This window comes from Mollisia scopiformis, assembly GCF_001500285.1.
Source record: "Mollisia scopiformis unplaced genomic scaffold LY89scaffold_24, whole genome shotgun sequence".
NCBI lineage: Eukaryota > Fungi > Ascomycota > Leotiomycetes > Helotiales > Mollisiaceae > Mollisia > Mollisia scopiformis.
The window spans coordinates 347,522-365,348 of record NW_017263604.1 but is presented as its reverse complement, the minus strand read 5'-3'; the positions used below and the strand labels follow the sequence as shown (position 1 = coordinate 365,348).

General features: G+C 48.7%; 5 protein-coding genes across 5 annotated transcripts; 3 read left to right on the top strand and 2 right to left on the bottom strand.

Annotated features, from left to right (window-relative positions):
- Window positions 1-1,305: 1,305 nt before the first annotated feature.
- LY89DRAFT_722981 (uncharacterized protein) lies at window positions 1,306-2,212 on the top strand (the record flags this gene model as incomplete). The annotated part of the gene is made up of 3 exons (XM_018218777.1): window positions 1,306-1,369; window positions 1,489-1,670; window positions 1,944-2,212. The coding sequence occupies exons 1-3, from the start codon at window positions 1,353-1,355 to the stop codon at window positions 2,210-2,212; spliced, it is 468 nt and encodes a 155-aa protein (XP_018065480.1). The 5' UTR covers window positions 1,306-1,352.
- A 3,899-nt stretch (window positions 2,213-6,111) lies between these two features.
- Window positions 6,112-8,397, top strand: LY89DRAFT_237335 (putative inorganic phosphate transporter C8E4.01c). The gene is made up of 3 exons (XM_018206073.1): window positions 6,112-6,573; window positions 6,622-6,789; window positions 6,839-8,397. The coding sequence occupies exons 1-3, from the start codon at window positions 6,203-6,205 to the stop codon at window positions 8,307-8,309; spliced, it is 2,010 nt and encodes a 669-aa protein (XP_018065479.1). The 5' UTR covers window positions 6,112-6,202; the 3' UTR covers window positions 8,310-8,397.
- Window positions 8,398-9,347: 950 nt separating this feature from the next.
- LY89DRAFT_237321 (uncharacterized protein) lies at window positions 9,348-9,825 on the top strand. Its single transcript, XM_018206071.1, has one exon. The coding sequence runs from the start codon at window positions 9,428-9,430 to the stop codon at window positions 9,737-9,739; it is 312 nt and encodes a 103-aa protein (XP_018065478.1). The 5' UTR covers window positions 9,348-9,427; the 3' UTR covers window positions 9,740-9,825.
- Window positions 9,826-14,095, bottom strand: LY89DRAFT_237325 (uncharacterized protein). The gene is made up of 7 exons (XM_018206072.1): window positions 13,933-14,095; window positions 13,552-13,804; window positions 13,071-13,343; window positions 12,679-13,023; window positions 11,954-12,629; window positions 10,479-11,895; window positions 9,826-10,429 (listed from the first exon to the last, which is right to left on the bottom strand). Exons 2-7 carry the CDS (start codon window positions 13,738-13,740, stop codon window positions 9,913-9,915), a joined length of 3,417 nt encoding a protein of 1,138 aa, XP_018065477.1. The 5' UTR covers window positions 13,741-13,804; window positions 13,933-14,095; the 3' UTR covers window positions 9,826-9,912.
- Window positions 14,096-15,423: 1,328 nt separating this feature from the next.
- LY89DRAFT_722978 (uncharacterized protein) lies at window positions 15,424-17,652 on the bottom strand. The gene is made up of 2 exons (XM_018218776.1): window positions 17,229-17,652; window positions 15,424-17,081 (listed from the first exon to the last, which is right to left on the bottom strand). The coding sequence occupies exons 1-2, from the start codon at window positions 17,338-17,340 to the stop codon at window positions 15,775-15,777; spliced, it is 1,419 nt and encodes a 472-aa protein (XP_018065476.1). The 5' UTR covers window positions 17,341-17,652; the 3' UTR covers window positions 15,424-15,774.
- Window positions 17,653-17,827: the final 175 nt, after the last annotated feature.

Genomic DNA, 17,827 nt, shown 5'->3' with positions numbered 1-17,827 from the left:
AGCCTGAACGCACGGACTTTTGTCCCCATGTTCGTTAGAGTACATTTCAAGTGAACTCCCATCAGTCCAGCGAAAACTAGACCCAGAACAAGAGCTAAAATCCCATTCCCTACCATCAATTCCGTGCCACAACTTCCAAAACTAAGGTCCTTTGACGAATATCTCCTCCTAAAAGGTTTTTGGCTTTATCCTCTTGTTGCCTAACCTTTTACCTTTTATGTTATTATATAATGAACCGCTTTCCACTCCAAGCGATTTGTGTATCTGGGGCTGCTAGCTAGTAAAGTTGTTTTGATGACTAGGATTCAGAGACTCTTCCTCATAATGCACATTGACTCGTAATTTCCCCCTTCAGTCCTACCCCACTGTTTCACTGCCTCGTTACTCGTTTGTAACTTTCATATAAGAAGCAGTTCTCACAGCGGTCTTCTCCTGCTTGGATACACGCTCAACGGCAGCGGATCCCAAAATAGTTCATTGATGGATTACACTATATCTTTGCTAATAATTCTTGTCAATCAAACGTCTCAGCATACTCGTAGAGTCCCAAGACTAGCTACTCCTTCGCTAGCTAGGTAGATATACTCAGTATCCCAATATCAGGATATCTTTATCTTTCTCTTTAATATAAGAAACTCACATGAAAAAAACTCTTTCCTTTCGTCCCTCTCCTCGCTTTAATGGCTTTGTTCTCTATCGTTGTATTCTTAGAAGCCAAGTATCCTTTTTGTTACAATCTTCTTGCTCGGCACTCCTCAAATGTTAGTTTATATCATATCTCCATACAAGGGAATGTTGGTCAACAACCCTTCCCTACCTCCTTGTTGGATACCAACATCTTCCTCACCAACACACGCATTCCACATCATCCATTCAAACACCTTACTTTAAAATTCAAACACACTCCTCTTCTCATCCCCAATCACTCACTCGACAAAGTCCCTTCCCCCCACCCCCTCTCAAAAGGAAAGAAAGAAAAAAGAAGAAAAAGAAAAAAAAAAACTCCCCCTTAACATCACTCCTCCACGCCCACGACCCCAAACCCAATCCACAATGCCTCCCCATCCCCAAACCTGGCTCCTAACAGGCTGTACCCTCCGGCCTCGGGCACCTCCGGTCCTCGCCTGCACCCCTCCTCTCTCGCGGAGACCATGTCATCGCCAACAGCCCGCAACGGAACGCACCCGCCCCGCCCAGCATCCTTGAAAACAGCCGGCCGGAGCCGACAATCCTAGATCTCGACGTCATGGCACACCGCAGGGTTGATATTGATATAAAGGTTAAAGAGGCGGGCTACTATGTACGGGGGCGTTGATGTGCTGGTTAATAACGCGGGGTATATTGAGGCGGGGATGGTTGAGGAGATTAGGTTTGCGGCTCTTTCTTTCTTCTTCTTCTTCTTTCTTCTGTTCTTTTGGTTTGGTTCTTTGGAGCTGTGTGGGTGGAGGGGGTAGGGTAAGGGAGAGGGCTAATGGGTGTGGCAATTAGTGCAGAAAGATACATCAAACAACTCAACACGAACCTCTTGGGCGTAATCAACGTGACACGCGCCCTCATGCCGCATTTTCGGGCGCGGAAGGCCGGTGTGGTGGTGTTTATCGGGTCTTCGGGCGGGATAGCGGGGGAGCCTGGGGCGGGGGCTTATTGTGCGAGTAAATTTGCTTTGGAAGGTAAGTTTCCTTATTTCCTTACTTACTCTGATCCAAATGCCCTTTCAAACCTTTCAAACATCTCCCCCGATATCCCAGCCAACACGGTTACTCATCTCTGATCAAGCAGGCCTATTCGACTGTTTCCGCCAAGAAACCACCCCCTTCTCCATCCGCTCCATCCTCTTCCAACTCGGCTTCTTCCGCACCTCAATCTTCTCCCCCTCGCCACCTCATCACCACTCCCGCATCGTCCGCCCTACCCGCGTACGCTGAGCTTAGTAGTGTTGTGAGCGGGTTTGTGGAGCAAGATGAACGGCAATCAACCCGGCGATCCGCAGAAAGCTGTTAACATGATGATCGATGTGGTGAAAGGCGAGGGCGTGACCGAGGGGAAGGAGATGCCGGATCGGTTGCCGCTGGGGAGGGATGTGTTGGGGAAGATTAGGGAGAGGTATCAGAGGCATTTGGAGGTTTGTGAGGAGTGGGAGGGGGTTATTTGTAGTACTGATTTTGAGGGGGAGGAGAGGGGGGATGTGAGGACGGTGGTTGTTGGCGAGTGAGAGAAAGGGGTGTGGTTTATGTGATGGTCATATTGGATGATTAGCTTAGGATGACTTGGTGCAGAAATTGAGGAATGAACTGAGGAATGAATTGAGGAATGAATTGAGAAATGAATTGAGAAATGAATTGAGAAATATTACTAAAACTTTGGAAGGTTACTTGGTATAGAAATTGAGCAATCTTATCAAACCTTCGCAAGAGACGAAAATCATTTTCCGTGCTCACAAAGAAAAGTAAAGGGAAGGGTAGACGATTCATAGAAGGAAGATAGAGACAGAAACATGGGCAGAGAGAAAGAACTGTGCAATGACCCCATGAAAGAAATACTCAATAGAAGTTTGATCTCGAATCTAAAGATCACAAAAACATAATTGGCATATGAAATTCGAACCACGAAACAGTAAAATCTGCTTAGGAAACAAATCGGCCCATATAATCAATAAAGCAACTATCGAATCCAAAACATCCTCAGCATTCCGACTTATCGAAATACTCGCAAGCAATTCCCTGATCCATATATCTTCCCCCAGTTCAGGCTCCATGCATAAAGCAATGAATGAGACAGCGCCACCACCACAGCACAGATCGTGGCTGACACAAGCCAGACATCCAAATCTGGTACCTGCAGAGCCCAGAATTGCTTTTCTTTTCACTTTGCAAGGACATCCACCCTGTGATATACTATAGCCTAGCCACGAGATTGGGCAGAGAATTCTCTCTCGCGCTTGCGAGGGCATGTGATGGGATGAACGCTGGCTGCTAAAAAGTGAACTAGGAGTCTAGATTTCATATGGAGAACTCGAGAGGAGCGGGAAAGAAATGCAGAGGTGATGGATGTGAGATCGCCATCCTTTTCGTTGTCAAGATGGTATTGATGGTGTACCAGCGAGAAGATCTGTCACTCGCTGTGAGAATAACAGGAAAACACGCAAAAGGGATAGTACTCTGCGACCGACTCTTCAGCCTTTACCTGTCTAATCAGATCAAGAAACAATCATCTTGATGCTTCCCGAAGTACAGTCGCTGACGACTTCACCGCATCATCGAGCTCTCAAGATCGTCTGGACCATCAAAATTCCAGATCCGTCCCAAGAAGATCTCTCCATCGCCCGTCCCCTTATCTCGAAAGATTCCAGATCGTTCACATCTTAATACGTATCATGTCGTCAGCTCCCACAAGGCAGAGAAGACTCGCCTCACCCACATGCCCAAAATCCCACAAGGCAGGACGTCTCTTTAGCCATTCAGCGCCACGATGCTGCCAACGTGCTTTTAAAGTCCCCCCATCAGCGGCGCAGAAAGTGGCGCATTCGACCCCCTGGCACGGATGGCCGGCGTGCAACCAGCGGTTGACAGACGCCATGCAGCGGCGATCACAGTATGGTGGCTTGCTTGGGGTGGATGCAGGTGTCGGGCTCTTTGGGATTCCTTTTGATCTGGGGTGCGTAACTCGGGAGCACCGAATCGCAGGATGAGCCGTTCCTTCCGAGTATGTTTCTGCTCGATATAGAAGTTGGGTTCATCTTATTGGATATGGATATGCAACAGGCCAACGTAAGAGCTGGATTTGGAAACACAGTGGTGAAATTGGTGGTTAGTAAAGCCGTGATGTCTCCGCCGGCGTATGAGGGACGAGAACGTCGCACGTGGGCGAGGAGACTGGCCTCAGGCTGAGAAAAGATCGAGTACGGTAGAGGTACAAGAAATCGACACCGCAGACTGCACATTGATGACGGTATCCACTCTGTAACCACGTGGCTGGAATTGCTTGAGGGTGTCAAGAAGTCTTGGATTGGGTCAAGCTTTCGGATTGACAGACCAAGACAGCCGGAAAGAAAACCAGGCTTGAAAGGCGACATAAGCATTAGCAAACGTGAAGAAAATTTCGGATCAAAAAGCCTTGAACGCCTCGCAAATGGTGAGAGCCTCAGCTCTCGAGACTTGAGGTCGTCTTGTTACGTAAATGTGGTGATTGGTGGTGGAAGCATTTATTTCGTGTTCTGGAAGCAATTTTGAAGAAGGTCGAAAACAGACCATGATCCATCCCTCTTCACGCCTCGAATTGCTTGTCAGGGGTCCCCACCGTAGACCGGGGTGTGAAAAGCCCTCGTCGGCCCCAATGCAACTGCCGCATAGCGCCCGAGGGTCCTCGCTAAGCAATCTGGGGTCCAACACCAAAGATGTGAGAACGTGCTCAGATAAAACAATCTGATTGGTTGTCTTCAACGTCTTCAAAACTTCCTCTTCGGCGCCCGGTGCGAAAAGGAAAAAAGACTGGTCGGCGTGCTTGGATTTCGCTGAGCGGAAAGAGGGTCCGCCAAGAGTGAGGCCATCCAGGCAAAGAGCTTGATGATGAATATTTCCGATGGGATGGCGCGTCTTGGAAAAGCTTCACTCTCTCGGTGGTGCCGCACGATCATGGGCTGCGGGAGAGGCGCTGGATGCATCGATCTGGATAAATCGTCAGAGATGGATAATCTTATCGCTGAAATCTTTGGACGGGTATGGTGACGTCGTGCAAGTGCAACTCCAACGAAAAAGGCAGAGCTCACAACGTGCGTGGTTGAGATGTCGAAGTGGAATCGATAATTTGATATCCAATATTCTCCAACGTCTAGTGTGTGTTGCGTCTCACAGAACTAATATTTCTACTGTACTAATATTTCGGACAGCACTGGACTGGACCCCTCCGAGCAAGGCCGAGGAGTGGAAACACTCCGTTTGCTAGGTCGAGGTGGATTTCTGTTGGAAAAGCGACGTGCTACAGGTATCAGTACCGTAACCAGCAACAGTCAGCTCGTGAAGCAGACTCGAATGCCTGGAAAGGATTCGACGTTGGAAATGCTCTGCTGATGTATCACACGGGAGACGTGCGGGAAGGCAGAGACAGCGCGGAAGAGATGCGCCTCATTATCACCAAACTCTGCACGTCGCCGGGGAAGAGCCTGCGGAAGGCTTACTTACTTTACGCTTACAGTTGCAGATGAAACGAAGGTGTGAAGGAAAAGTATCTGTATCTAGGGTTTTTCAAACACAAATGACGAGTTGTATATTAGCAATTCTAATATTCATCATTGCTTGATATCATGGTCGAGAATTCTGGTTGCGAGCATCAACCGACAAAAGACGGCAGGAGGAAGGAGGGACGAAAAATTCCAGTAGCGCATGTGTCCGATCTCCTCTTTGGGTAAGGACGCTGCACCTTTTTTCCAGCCGACCCAGGGGTCTGCAAGCCAAGTGGGTACCTTGCAAGGATAGCATGTCGAGTCTTTGTGAGACTTGGCTTCTGTCATAGGCGCATCGACGAGGCGTTCTCCACTTAGTGGGGAAAACTACAGCCCGAGAGAGAATAGACAAGCTGGACCAGACATCCGCCCCCTCTTTGGAAATGTTCGTAATGCGCTCGACGCGGTTATCTTCATGGATATGGAAATGGATATGGATCTTTACATCCATCTAAGTACCACCATACTCCAATCAAATTCTGTTCTCGTCGCTTGTTCTGCCCCTCGGATCCACCCTTCACTCTTCTCTCTGCAAATCACATCCGCCCCCCTGGCCTTTCTCTCCCTTCTCGAAGTCTTCCTTCGCCTCCTCGAGCCATTCCTGATCCCTCCTTCACAAACGGAAGCCCCCGTCTCCATCCCGCCGTCGACCCATCAGGTTGGATCCTCGATACATGTGCTTTTGTCTCTCGCGTGGCCTCATCACAATTGGTACAGTATTATTCATAACTTCCCATCCCGGCCATGCGTGGGGCAGCGAGCGAAAGTCCTTGGTAGCCCAATGCAGACGGCCCCCTCCTAGCTCCACCTTGCCTTAGTCTCCCGCACCACACCATACATCCATACGTACTATATATTTTGATCCCTCCCACTCAACCTCGCTCGTCTTGTCCTCGCAGATCAATCTCGACCATCCATCTCGAGCCTCAAAATCTCAATTGCCTGGTCTAGCTCACGATACTCGTGCGAGCTTCCAAAGACAAGATGGCCGCCTACGACGACGGTCTCGTTCACGACCCCCACCATGACCCCACCAACTACGGCATGGTGAGTGCCCCTCACGGCCCCGAGACGGGCGATGAGGGTGCCAGAATGCGTTATACACACGATCCTCAACGAGAGGCCCAAATCTTCAACCACATCCTGCACCCAGACGATCTTTACACTCCGGAAGGCGTCTACTGGGCTGATCTGCCCCTCGGCCAACGAATGAAGTTTGTCAATAGTGTGAACAATGCCGAAGCCAAGAAGGAACTGGGCCAGATTGGAGCCATGATGAAGAGAGATCCATTGAGCCCAGTTGGCTGGTATTTTAGAAATGCTGTTCTCCCTGGTGCGGGTCTTGGTCTCGAAGGGTATGTTTGATCAATTGACTCGGAAATCCAAAACTTATATTTCAAAAGTTATGTCCTTTTCTCTATTGGTAACCTGACGCCTTTGTTCCAAGCTGTTTGGCCAACATGCTGGAAATCGTACAAAGTCTGTGATGAGCAGTGGATCAACTCGGTCACCTATCTCGAAGTTCTTGGTATAATTGTCGGTCAAATCATGGTTGGTATCATCGGTGACTCGTAAGTTTTACATTGGTTTGGAAATCGAGCACCAGCTAATAATCTCCAGCATCGGACGTCGCTGGGGTCTCATTCAAGATGCCATCATCATGTTTGTCGGTCTCATCATGTTGACTGCTTCATGGGGTGACAACCTCAACGGCTGGGTTATCTGCTACGCATGGTCTCTCTTTTTCTACTCCATCGGTGTGGGTGGTGAGTACCCCATGACGGCTACTGCAGCCATGGAGAACGCCACTGGTTCAGGCCGTGTCTCGACCAAGGAGGATCGTCTCCACCGTGGTCGCAAGGTTACCATGGCTTTCTTGATGCAAGGTTGGGGTCAATTCTTCAACCAAGTCATCTTGATCGTTCTCCTCCTCATCTTCCACCACAGTGGAAACCCACCATATTCCAAGGTTGCGGCACAATGGACCTACCGTGTCTCGTTCGCTCTCCCAGCCGTTGGAACTCTCTGGCTCGTCTACTACCGTACCTACAAGATGCCCCTTGCATCCAAGGCTTTGAACGCCATGAAGAAGAAGTCTAAGGTTACTGGTTATGACGTTCAATCACTCAAGATGACCTTCAAATACTTCGGTCCTCGTCTCATCGCTACTACTGGTGGCTGGTTCGCCAACGATGTTTTCTTTTACGGCAACAAGCTCTTCCAATCTCAATTCATCAAGGTTCTCTCTCCCGAGTCCGCCGCATCTGGAAACGTCATGACCGGCTGGCTATGGAACTTGGTCAACGTCGGTGTTCAACTCTGCGGTTACTACCTCGCATCCTTCCTCATCGACCACAAATTCTACGGCCGCAAATGGATGCAACAGATCGGTTTCCTCATGGACTTCATCCTTTTCGTCGTCCCCGCCTTCCACTACAAGTACTACTCCGGCATCCATGGCATCAAGGCCTTCCAAGCCATGTACTTCCTCTCCGGCTTCTTCAACCAATTCGGCCCCAACAGCGTCACCTTCCTCGTCGCCGCCGAAGTCTACCCAACCTCCATCCGAGCCACCGCCCACGGCATCTCCGCCGCCTGTGGTAAAGCTGGCGCTCTCCTCGCAGCCGTCGTCTACAACTACATCACCACGCAACAAAAATTCTACTTCGTCCCCTGGTTCGGTCTCGCCGGCATGCTCGTAACCTTCCTCTTCCTCCCAGACACCACAGGTCTCGACCTCAAAGAGCAAGAGCGCCGCTGGGCCTACCTCCGCCAAGGCCGCGAAGACGAGTACCACGGCATCGCCATCCACCCGCAGCATCTATCCCTCTGGGAGCGTTTCCGCGGCGTAGGAAAACACTACAACCCAGAACTCGACCGCGAGCAAAAGATGGCGGAGCTCCGCGGCGAGTGGGAAGAGAAGGAAGCTGCCAAGCTTCAGAATCCCGAAGACCAGATTTTCGACGATGAGTTTAGCGATGAGATTCATTCTTATTTCAAGGGGACGAGTACCGGTCGCGAGGGCAAGTTGGCGAGTAGTTCGTCGGATGAGGGGAGTGCGCAGAATGAGAAGATTTCGCCGGTTGTTTAGACTTTCGCTTTTTTTTGGGGGTTTTGGATATAGGGTTTTGCTGTTGTTGGAGCGAATGAGCGAGTGGGTTGTACATTTGGTTGGAAAGAAAACGGGTGGTGGGTAACAGATAGATACCCAGGTCTACCATGTACAGTCGGGTGGGATCTTGTATAGATTGAACAGACGAATAGATAATGTCGATACCAACTACTTTCCCACTTATTTCCTTCCATATGATTGCATATTCCACATTCTTCATCTTCCACCAAGTCGTCCCCCCCCGTACGACCCCTTTTCTCTCACTGACTAACCATCACCTTGACCTCAACTTTTACTTTTACTTTTACTGCTCAAACGAGTTAGCTTTGCTCCTCGTTACTACTCCTAGCAGTTATATAGTACATATCTTCCCTACAAACCATCCCCTACCTAAAACAACACTTCAACACAATCCAACACAACCCATCCACCAAGCCCTAAGCCTTGACCCAGGACTCGCAAGATATTTACTTATTTACTTATTTACTCGATGAAAGTCAGCAAATGGAAAAAGGGGGTCTGGAATTCGAGTAGCAAGCGGGGGGGATTAAGATTAAGAATATTTACTTATTTACTTATTTACTTACTTACTCGAAGAAAGTCAGAACTAAGAAGAAAAAAAAAGTGGCTGGCGTTCATTAGTTTGAGACTTCGACGTTTGTACTTAATATCTAGCTAAGAGATGTTGGACTCCTGTTTTTGGATAGTGGTGGTGATATGATGATTCTTCCGCTTTTTTGATTTGGCAATAGGCTCGCCGTGCTTTATTACGGAATATCATCCGGATTAAAGTCGCACGCACCACGGGCCACATAGATCAAATCGAATCACAACGAGACCCCAAAAGATTTTACCCCTTTTTTCTTATTTTCGCCACCAGTTTTCTAATAATCTACTCTACATATACTCCTCCTCTCAGCAACGCACTCATCCGTAGCACTGATCTAGCTAGTTAATCTTTTCGATATGCATCTCCTCCATCCCAGCAATCAGCAAGAAAAAGCTAAAGAAAATATGTTACAAGTTTCCACGGTCCAGAAAGGAAGAGCAATTCTCCGACTTCCTCGAAAGGAAAAGGAAAAAAGAAAGAAAATCTAATGTACAATAATATACAAGAGAGCAGATCCCTCCTCCTCTTCCTCCTCCTCCTCCTCCTCGAGCGGCCCCCATATTCCTACAACATCTTTCTCGGCAAGGAAAAGATCCCGGAGAACGCTTCCACTTTCCGTAGGAAGGGAATCGTTCTCATCGAGATCCTATCCGCACCGACCTTAATTCTTACAAGACAAGAACACTTTTGCAAGCAGGAAAAGATCACTCGCCTTCGGTCGCCCATCGTAATCGTACAGAATCCCCCCAAAAAAGAAAAGAAACGCCATCGCTCCATCATTCGGCCAATATCGCTATAACTGTTCCTTCCGGAATGCTTCGTGGAGACACCTAGCTGCAAGAGCAACAGCTGTCTCTCCCTGGGTGGGCCATCGTAATAAAACAAGACTTCGACCAGGAAGAAGATCTCATGAGTTTTTGTTGCACATCGCAGTTCCCAGACATGTTCCCAGAGGTGGCCACAAGGTGATGTTTACCAGAAACCGATCTCATCTTGTGGGCCCCCTTTCGGGACAAATTTGCTCTGCTCCATGACGGATCGAGGCGGCATGCCATTGCGGTTCTCAAATCCCACTCCATCCATCTGCCTAAGCATCTCGCAAGCTGGAGCATATAAGGATGATGCAACATCTGACTCTTCCATGTCTTTTGCCGACCACGAAGGTTCGTCTCCTAACTCTAAGCTCTGATTTTCCTCAAGAATCTTGTCTCCTCTAGGCGATGATATGCTGGCCTCCCACCAATAACGCAATCGCTTGACGGGTGGCTCGTTTTCAGGTCCAGGTGCGGCATCGAAAAGGAGAGACGATTTGGCGGGAACTTCGTGACACTGAACATCCAGTGATTGCACTTCAATGACATTCAAGACCGATTTGCCATCCTCACTACCATACTTCGTTACTCGCTTGACGATGACTTCAACTAGTTGAAATTGCTCAATCAGGGAACTATCCATCTCCCACATGAGTTGAGGCGTCTTTGACTGGCCACTTTGAAAAGTTAGTTTGAAATATGTTAAGGGCAGTAGTGATTACTTACGGAATGTAGAGAGACTTTTTGATAGCCGTATGAACATCTTGATGCTTCTGATTGGGAGCTGGAGGAGTTGCGAAACCGAGAGCAGCAATACGGCAGTCCCAGTGGCGAAGGGTACCGTGTACGTAAGTATGACCAAGATCGTGTTTGACGAGAAGTTGACTCTTGAAGGTTTCACCATTAATCTCAACGCGAAAGAAGGGAGAGTCGAGAGCCTTCATATCTCGATAGTGAAATTCGTATAGAACACCCCAGTTGATTGGATTTGGCTTCCATAGGCACTTTCCCTTCTTGTCTTTGATCTCTACAAGATATTGCATATCCCGAGGGAGCATCGAGAGAACGTTCGTGAACAATACCTTGCCGACTTCCGAGGTTTGGAAATGATTGTGCAAGGTCTGAGCCCTGTATAGCTTTTCTCCAGGCATCTTTGTAACCATAGAACCCATGTTTCTCAACAAAATGCGACCAAACTCGACTTGAAGTACGAGACGTCCTCGGAACAACCGAACGGCGTCCACAAGCTCGGAGAAACTCTTTGTGATATCGTACACAAATTGAGGTACGGGATCCTCCAGATCGATGGGAGCTTTAGCCTTGGGTCGAGGAGGGCTGGGAAGAGGCAATCTTGCGGCACGCTTCTTCAAGGGTGTGGCCTGCTTTTGTCGACCTCCTCTGCCGGCCTTCTGGTTCATAGTCTTGTGGAAAGTTCTTGTGGCAACTTCATCTTCTTCTTGTATCTTGTCAATGACGGGCACTTCACCTGTCACAACTCCCCGGTTCGGCGAGACAGCGGGCGAAGGACCTGGCGAGAATTCCATAAAGGCTTCTGATTCTGGTGGTGTCAAGCAAATAAGTTCTTCCTCAACATGGGGCTCTGGTTCACTTGGTTCCATTGGCTGCATTGACATTGACATCGAGTTGATTGGACCATTCCAAACCTCTCCAGGTCTTGCTGGCTGTAGGATCGAGTAAGCAACCATCGACACATCATCATCTAGAATGGGATGTGGTTGCGAGCGTGCTGGTAGGGTAGCTTCAGAATTAGTCAAGCTTCCGCTCTCGCTAGATGGAATTGTCATATCAAGCAAAAGATTGTTTGTGATATCCGATAATGCCGACTGCGGAGATTGTACTACTTCAGGTCCGCGTGCAGATTGAGGCTGAATTGGTAACGGCTGCGAGACAGACCGCGGCATTTGCACAGCTGGAGTAGCTTGTTGGCTAGCTGGTGGACGGCTTCCGGTCCCAGCTGAGGTGGATTCAGATGTAACAGTTGTTGAGCGCTTCATCTTCATAGTTGCAACGCCGAGCTTCAGGGCGGAAGAGGCTTGAGTGGGAAGTTCCTTCCGGTTGAGTAGAACCCGATCAACATCGATCTGTTTATAATCATCCCACTCAGGCTTTGCATCGAGTTCAGCTAAAATTGGTCAGCTATGTTCTCACGTATCCGTAAGTTGCATTGGTAATCAACTTACCTCTCTTTCCAGCTTGAAGGATATCTTGCAGAGTCCACTCTCCATTACCACCTGCAACAATGGGTCTGACACTATTGCCTACGACATCATCTTGCCATTTCTCGATCCGGAGGGTCGTCTCATTGCTGCTTACTACACGTCGATCTGGACCTGGGCTAACTGTTGACTTCATACGATCTCCAATCTGTGCTCGTTCAATTGCATTCGAAGACGTCGACTTTGTGATTCCATTGGCAATTGGCGGTCCGGAAGGTGCCCCAGCGGCTCTTGAAGGGCGAGTCGGAACCTCGCTGGTTGTTAAATTTGCATAGCGCAGTTGAGGATTGACATTGCCTGTTGGGGAATAGACCCAAAGAAAACCCCAAGTAGTGAGTGGCGTGCTTGTACCAGCAACAGAAACCGTTGATATGTCCACCTTCTTCATTGGTTCGAAAGTATGATTGCTCTGATCCCAGAGGGCGCAGCGGATCGTGATGGCATCAGGAAGCTTCTGCCAATCTGGTGGAAGCTCGGTAGGCTGTCTGGCATATCCACCGTTCATCATCAGATGAAGATTGTCGAGTAAGGTTGTCTCGAAATAGAACTTCTTCACCTTAACGAAAGGCCAGAGGAAGAACCTAGTACTATCATGGCTTTCGGCGTAGAAGACATGGCCAGCATAAGGTCGTCTCGATTTCTGTAGAAATGTTAGGGCTGTTCACACCGAGGAACGAACCTTTGCTTACATAAATCTTTCTCAGATTATCAAGCTTGAGCTTCGCAAGTTCTAGATCCCGTTCTGTCTTGCCACCAATGTAAAGGATGCCAGTCTTGATGCCTTTGTGGAAGTCACATCGTGTGAGCTTCTTGAGTTCTTGAAGAGTGTCGTCTGAGAAAACCTTTTCAAGCTTCAACGGCTTCCCCTCGTACTCTGACCACTTAAAGCGAAAGCTGTATGGATCGATCAAGGCAGGATATTCTGGTTCCGGGACAGGTGAAGGTCGTGAGGCAATGGCTTCGGCGCTCTGGTTGGCGTTCTCGCGCAGGTCCTTTTGGTATAATGCCAGACGTCGAATCAATCGGCTATTCAGCTGCAAATCATTAATATCATCTCGAAGAAATCCAATGTGTATCTTACTGATTCTGTGATATCCAACCTCAACTCCTCCCTCTCATCTTCAGGAATTTCATCTTCGGTGTCTTGTAGAGCTTCAAGTACTGCTGCAGCAATGTCTTCATCATCTCCAGGCAGATAAGTCGATGGTCTATGTCCATTGTAGCCCTTCTTCAACTCTTCCTTGATAATAGCAGAGAGGACACCATAGAATGATTTTGACACTTCTGTTGTATCCTGAGCGCGACAGCGTAGGCGGAATGATCTCGTTGGTTCATCCCATTCATGGGAAACATTCTAAAAGAAGACTGTTAGTACATGTTCTTTATTCTTGTGTACAATAGGCTGGGATGATCAAACAGGCATCTTCAAAGAAAGAGGCAGAAGAGAAGGGAGATATGGCGCATTAGCATGCAGCTCGGATGAAGAAGTTTGTCGCAACAGCCAACTTCGTCGGCGAAAAGCAACCACACTGACTGACAGAAGCAATATAGTATGTACTCACAATCTCCTTGGCAGCCATGATCGCGTTGAATCTGTCCCGCACAGTCTTGACCCCTTCAGGATACCAGAACCATTCTGTCGCAAACGTGATTCTTCTCTCCCTAGGTGGTGCAGTGGACTTAGAGATGACACTGGATGCTAGATTGGACTTAGGCGCATAGTCCTTCCGCTCATAGTAGTAAGCTGACATATTGGGGCAAGCAATAGCCAAGGGGATGGAGATGGAATGTAGGCTGCTGGTACAAGGTGCGGTCCTGTATCATCAATCAGTATGACTTTCGTCGGGTAAGCGTGACTTTCGTTGGGGAGCAGTACGACTTCCGTCAGATAAGTATGACTTTCGTCGGGTAGGTAAGCTCTGTCAATGATTGTAGTGTCATACCTTTGTATCAATATGTCGTCCGTTTGTCGAAGTCAGACGGATAAACAACGAAGTTGACACCCGTTAAAGTGTTCGCAACGACAATTCAAAGAACGGTCGGTCAGGAATAGGTAGTCACGGGCTCCGTAGGATTCAGATCAGCATTGAAGGTGGAAGCCGAGCTTGACGAACTCGAACGCCTCGGGGAGGGAGACTTGCCGGAGAACCAGGAAGCCACAAACCGTGAGATGTGGTTTTCTACCTCTAAAGTGCGATGAAGGAATCGAAGAGACCTCCAGCGAGACTTTATAGTAGATGGAAGAGCCGAGGAGGGAACCCCTGGCTCGAGGTCGATGCAAGTCGGGCGAACGCGCTTTGTTTACTAGGAGCTATTCACCTAAGCGGATGACTCTAGGAAATAAAGCGCAAAAGACTTGCGGTGTATGATACAATGCAATTGAAGGATGTGTGATTCGGTGTTGATGGTACAGGAAGAGGGTGAAAGAATTTGAGGAGTGTGAATATGTTGTGGTATTGAAGGAAGTTGCGGGGGAAGCGCGCTTTCCTATGTGGGAAAAATTGCGGCCTCGCAGCCTTGCACCAAAGGTGAATTTCACGAGTCACGGGGTGAATCAGGTTGAATTCGAAAGGGGAATACCTACCTAAGTACGTTCGAAATTGAATGAAATACAGTGAATTGCGAAATTCCAGCTGTGTGGGAAAAGTCACGTGGTCGGATTCTCTTGGCTCTTGTCCTTCCAACCTTCTCAGCGTCTATATATACCATGAGCAATCAGCACTCGAAACTTAAAAATACCACTGAAAAGCGTTGCATCATTGAACGAGATTCTTCTAGGAGCCGGCCAATTTGGTACGTCCTTAGGGCTCAGCTTTGGGCAAGGGGCTTTTCTAAACAAATAGTAGGCTGCCCGGTGTGGATATACTCGAGCTCGATAACGTGGCATTTCTTGACAACAGTATCGCTCTTGACAACGATAAAGCGGATTATCTCGAGATTGTCAAAGTGCAACGTTCTTGATAGCAGTGAGAGTGGAGAAAACTCCTCCCAAGCCGCCGACTCTGTATCTAACTGTCGGGCAGTGAAGTTTTGCCAAGATTATTGCAGGTCAAAAAGTCTCAAATTTGAATTGATACCAAAATCAAATACCTAGAAGTGAACGTTCAAAAGCCGATTCTTAAAATGGCAATTTAAGCACCATAAAAGTCTCCTCTCGATCAAGGACAACCTAGAAGCAACAGGTATCAAACCCGCATTACAAAAGTAGGTTCTCCACTCAAGATATTCAAATAAAAAGCAAAAATACGTCCCTCAAACTACACAATTTAAAGCAGGACCGTAGCAAAAGTAAAGCAAATCTTGAGCTTCACTAGAAGAAACTATAACAGTGGCAGTACAGCAAAGTATCTCACACATTCACGCTCTCCAACATATCTTACGGAAGAGAGGAAATCAATTCACCAAACGCACACACGCACGTAAAAAAAACACACATCGCAACCTCAAATTCATTGAGATCAACCTTCCTCTCTCTATCATCTCTACATACACTCTTCAATCCTCTTGGCACGAACTTCCTCACCCATACAAACAGAAGGTAGGTAAGTAAAAACTCCAGTGAACCCCATGCAAATGCGAGCGAAGAACAGACCGACTGACCGCGCCAAGTCTATCCAACCAACCGGTCAACCAACAGACAGACAAACAAACAAACCCCCGCGCCATGAAATGTATGTAGTTACTTGCTTGCTTGCTTTGCTCATCAGGTCATAAGTATCATCATAAGTGCCCTCCCTCGTTGTCCATTATACACATATGTGCAGCCTTCCTCCCTTCCATGTAATTCAACGAGGACTTCTGGTGTTCTTCTGTAGATTGAGAGCCCATTTCAGTTGCCCGAGTACCTCTTGAGTCTCCTGTAACTTCGACTCGTTCTGTTGCTCTTGGGATATCGCTTTGGTTTTGATGTCCTGTAACGCCTGTTCCTGCTCTCGCTTGTACTCTTCGAACTTCCGCTCAATGGCCTCCTTCTCGGCTTGGAGGGAAGTGAGCTGTTCGGCCTGCTGATCGCATAGTCCTTGAAGCATATTCATCCTGTTATCATCCGCCCTCCTCGCCTCGACGATCTTGCCAATCTCCGTCCGTAGCTTGACGACCGTCCGGTTGACTTCCGCCCCCTGGTCTTTCCAGTGACTCGACATAGCCTTCACCCGTCCGTCCATCAGCGCCGCGTGCATTTGAGCCTCCTCAACTTTCCTCTTGCTCTCCTCCTCCACCTTCTCCATCTGTTCCCTCCACCCCTTCTCCCTCTCGACCGCCTTATCCGCCCTCTGCTTCTCCGACTCAATCTGGGCCTTCATCTCCGCGACCTGACGCTCCCTCCTCTTCAACGACGTCTTCGCAATCGCCGCATCATGCAACGCGATATCGTATTCCTCCCTCATCTGACCCATCTTCGTCTCCGCCAACGCCACCGCATTTCTGTACTCGACCGTGTTGGCCTTCTCCGACGTTAGTTCCCTGCGCATGGTATCGAGCTGGTTTTGCAATTTCTCAATCACCCGGCCAGACTTTCCAAGGGTGGATCGTCCGACCGCAGTGCTCCATTGCTGGGTGGTGTTGGGGTTTAAAGGTGACGTTACAAGACTGCTGCCGTTGACCCCGTTCGCGCTGCTCGCACTGTTCGAGTCGTTCGTGTCGTGCGTCTCGCTCGTGCTGGCGGAGTCCTCGGGGATGTGTAGACCGTTTGTGCTGGCCAGTGAACGTGTTGGGCCAAATTCGGAGGATATTCTGCGCACAACGCTACTCGCTACGGAGAGCCCGGTTGAGTTTGAATGTTGACGAGTGAGGTTATTCAGTGATGACGATACGGGTATAGCTGGAATGTGCTCGCCGGTGTAATGTGGCATCGCCGTAGGATCGCTTCGACCTTGGGCTCGTCGAGAGGGATCGTCTTGGGAGGTGGAAAGGAGTGAGCCTTGATCTGAGGGTACCGATCTTATAGTGCTCGTCGATTTAGATTTCTTTGTGGGCTCTGCGGAGGGTATGGTAAGGCCGTTCAGCGCGTTCATCGCGTTCGAGGAGACTGGGGAGAGGCTTCGGTCTGCCACATTGGTCTTGTTGGATTTCGTAGTCTTGCGATAGCCAATGCCTATTGTCTGGTTAGACGTGAAAGTAAACATCTTGACAATAGCAGCACGCTTGGAAGCAAAAGAGCAAGACTGCCACGAACAACGATCTGTCAAAGGTAGACCTGTGTGATGCTTTGTGGAACTGTGAATGAGGATATGCGACCTACCAGAATAATTCGGACCTGCAGACGCTATGCGGGTCCTCTCGACCTCTTTCGATTGGATATCGTCTATAACTCTTTGCGGGGATTCTCTAAGGCCGACTGGTTCATCTCTCATATCTTCTAGAAATCCAGCATGTGTAGATTAGCCGTCTCGTCGAGTAATCAAATGCCGTTTTATATGACAAAGATACTACGCGAGCCTCTTTATTATGCAATACCTCGAGCCTCGCGGTCGATGAACTCTAACAAGTCGCAAGCAAGTGCTGGCGTTCGAGATAACCTTTTGGAGCAATATGTGATGTTGTTTCTCCGGATCAGAGATAATTTGATAGGAGAATGTTGTAGATCTGGAGAAGAAGCAAGAAGAGTTCCTCGCACTGACATATTCATTCGGATCACCAGCGTTACGGAAGGCTGCTGACGGTTGTGAGTGGTCGATGAGGCAACCAAGGACCCCTGGTTGGCACTACAAGAGATTCAGTTAGCCCCTGCATTGATGGAAAGTCTCCGTCCCCGTCTCCTTTCAATGCAGGGGGCCGCGGGTTCCTACCGATGCGCGCCATCAGATCACCATGAAACACTTTTGTTTCCAATAGCATTTC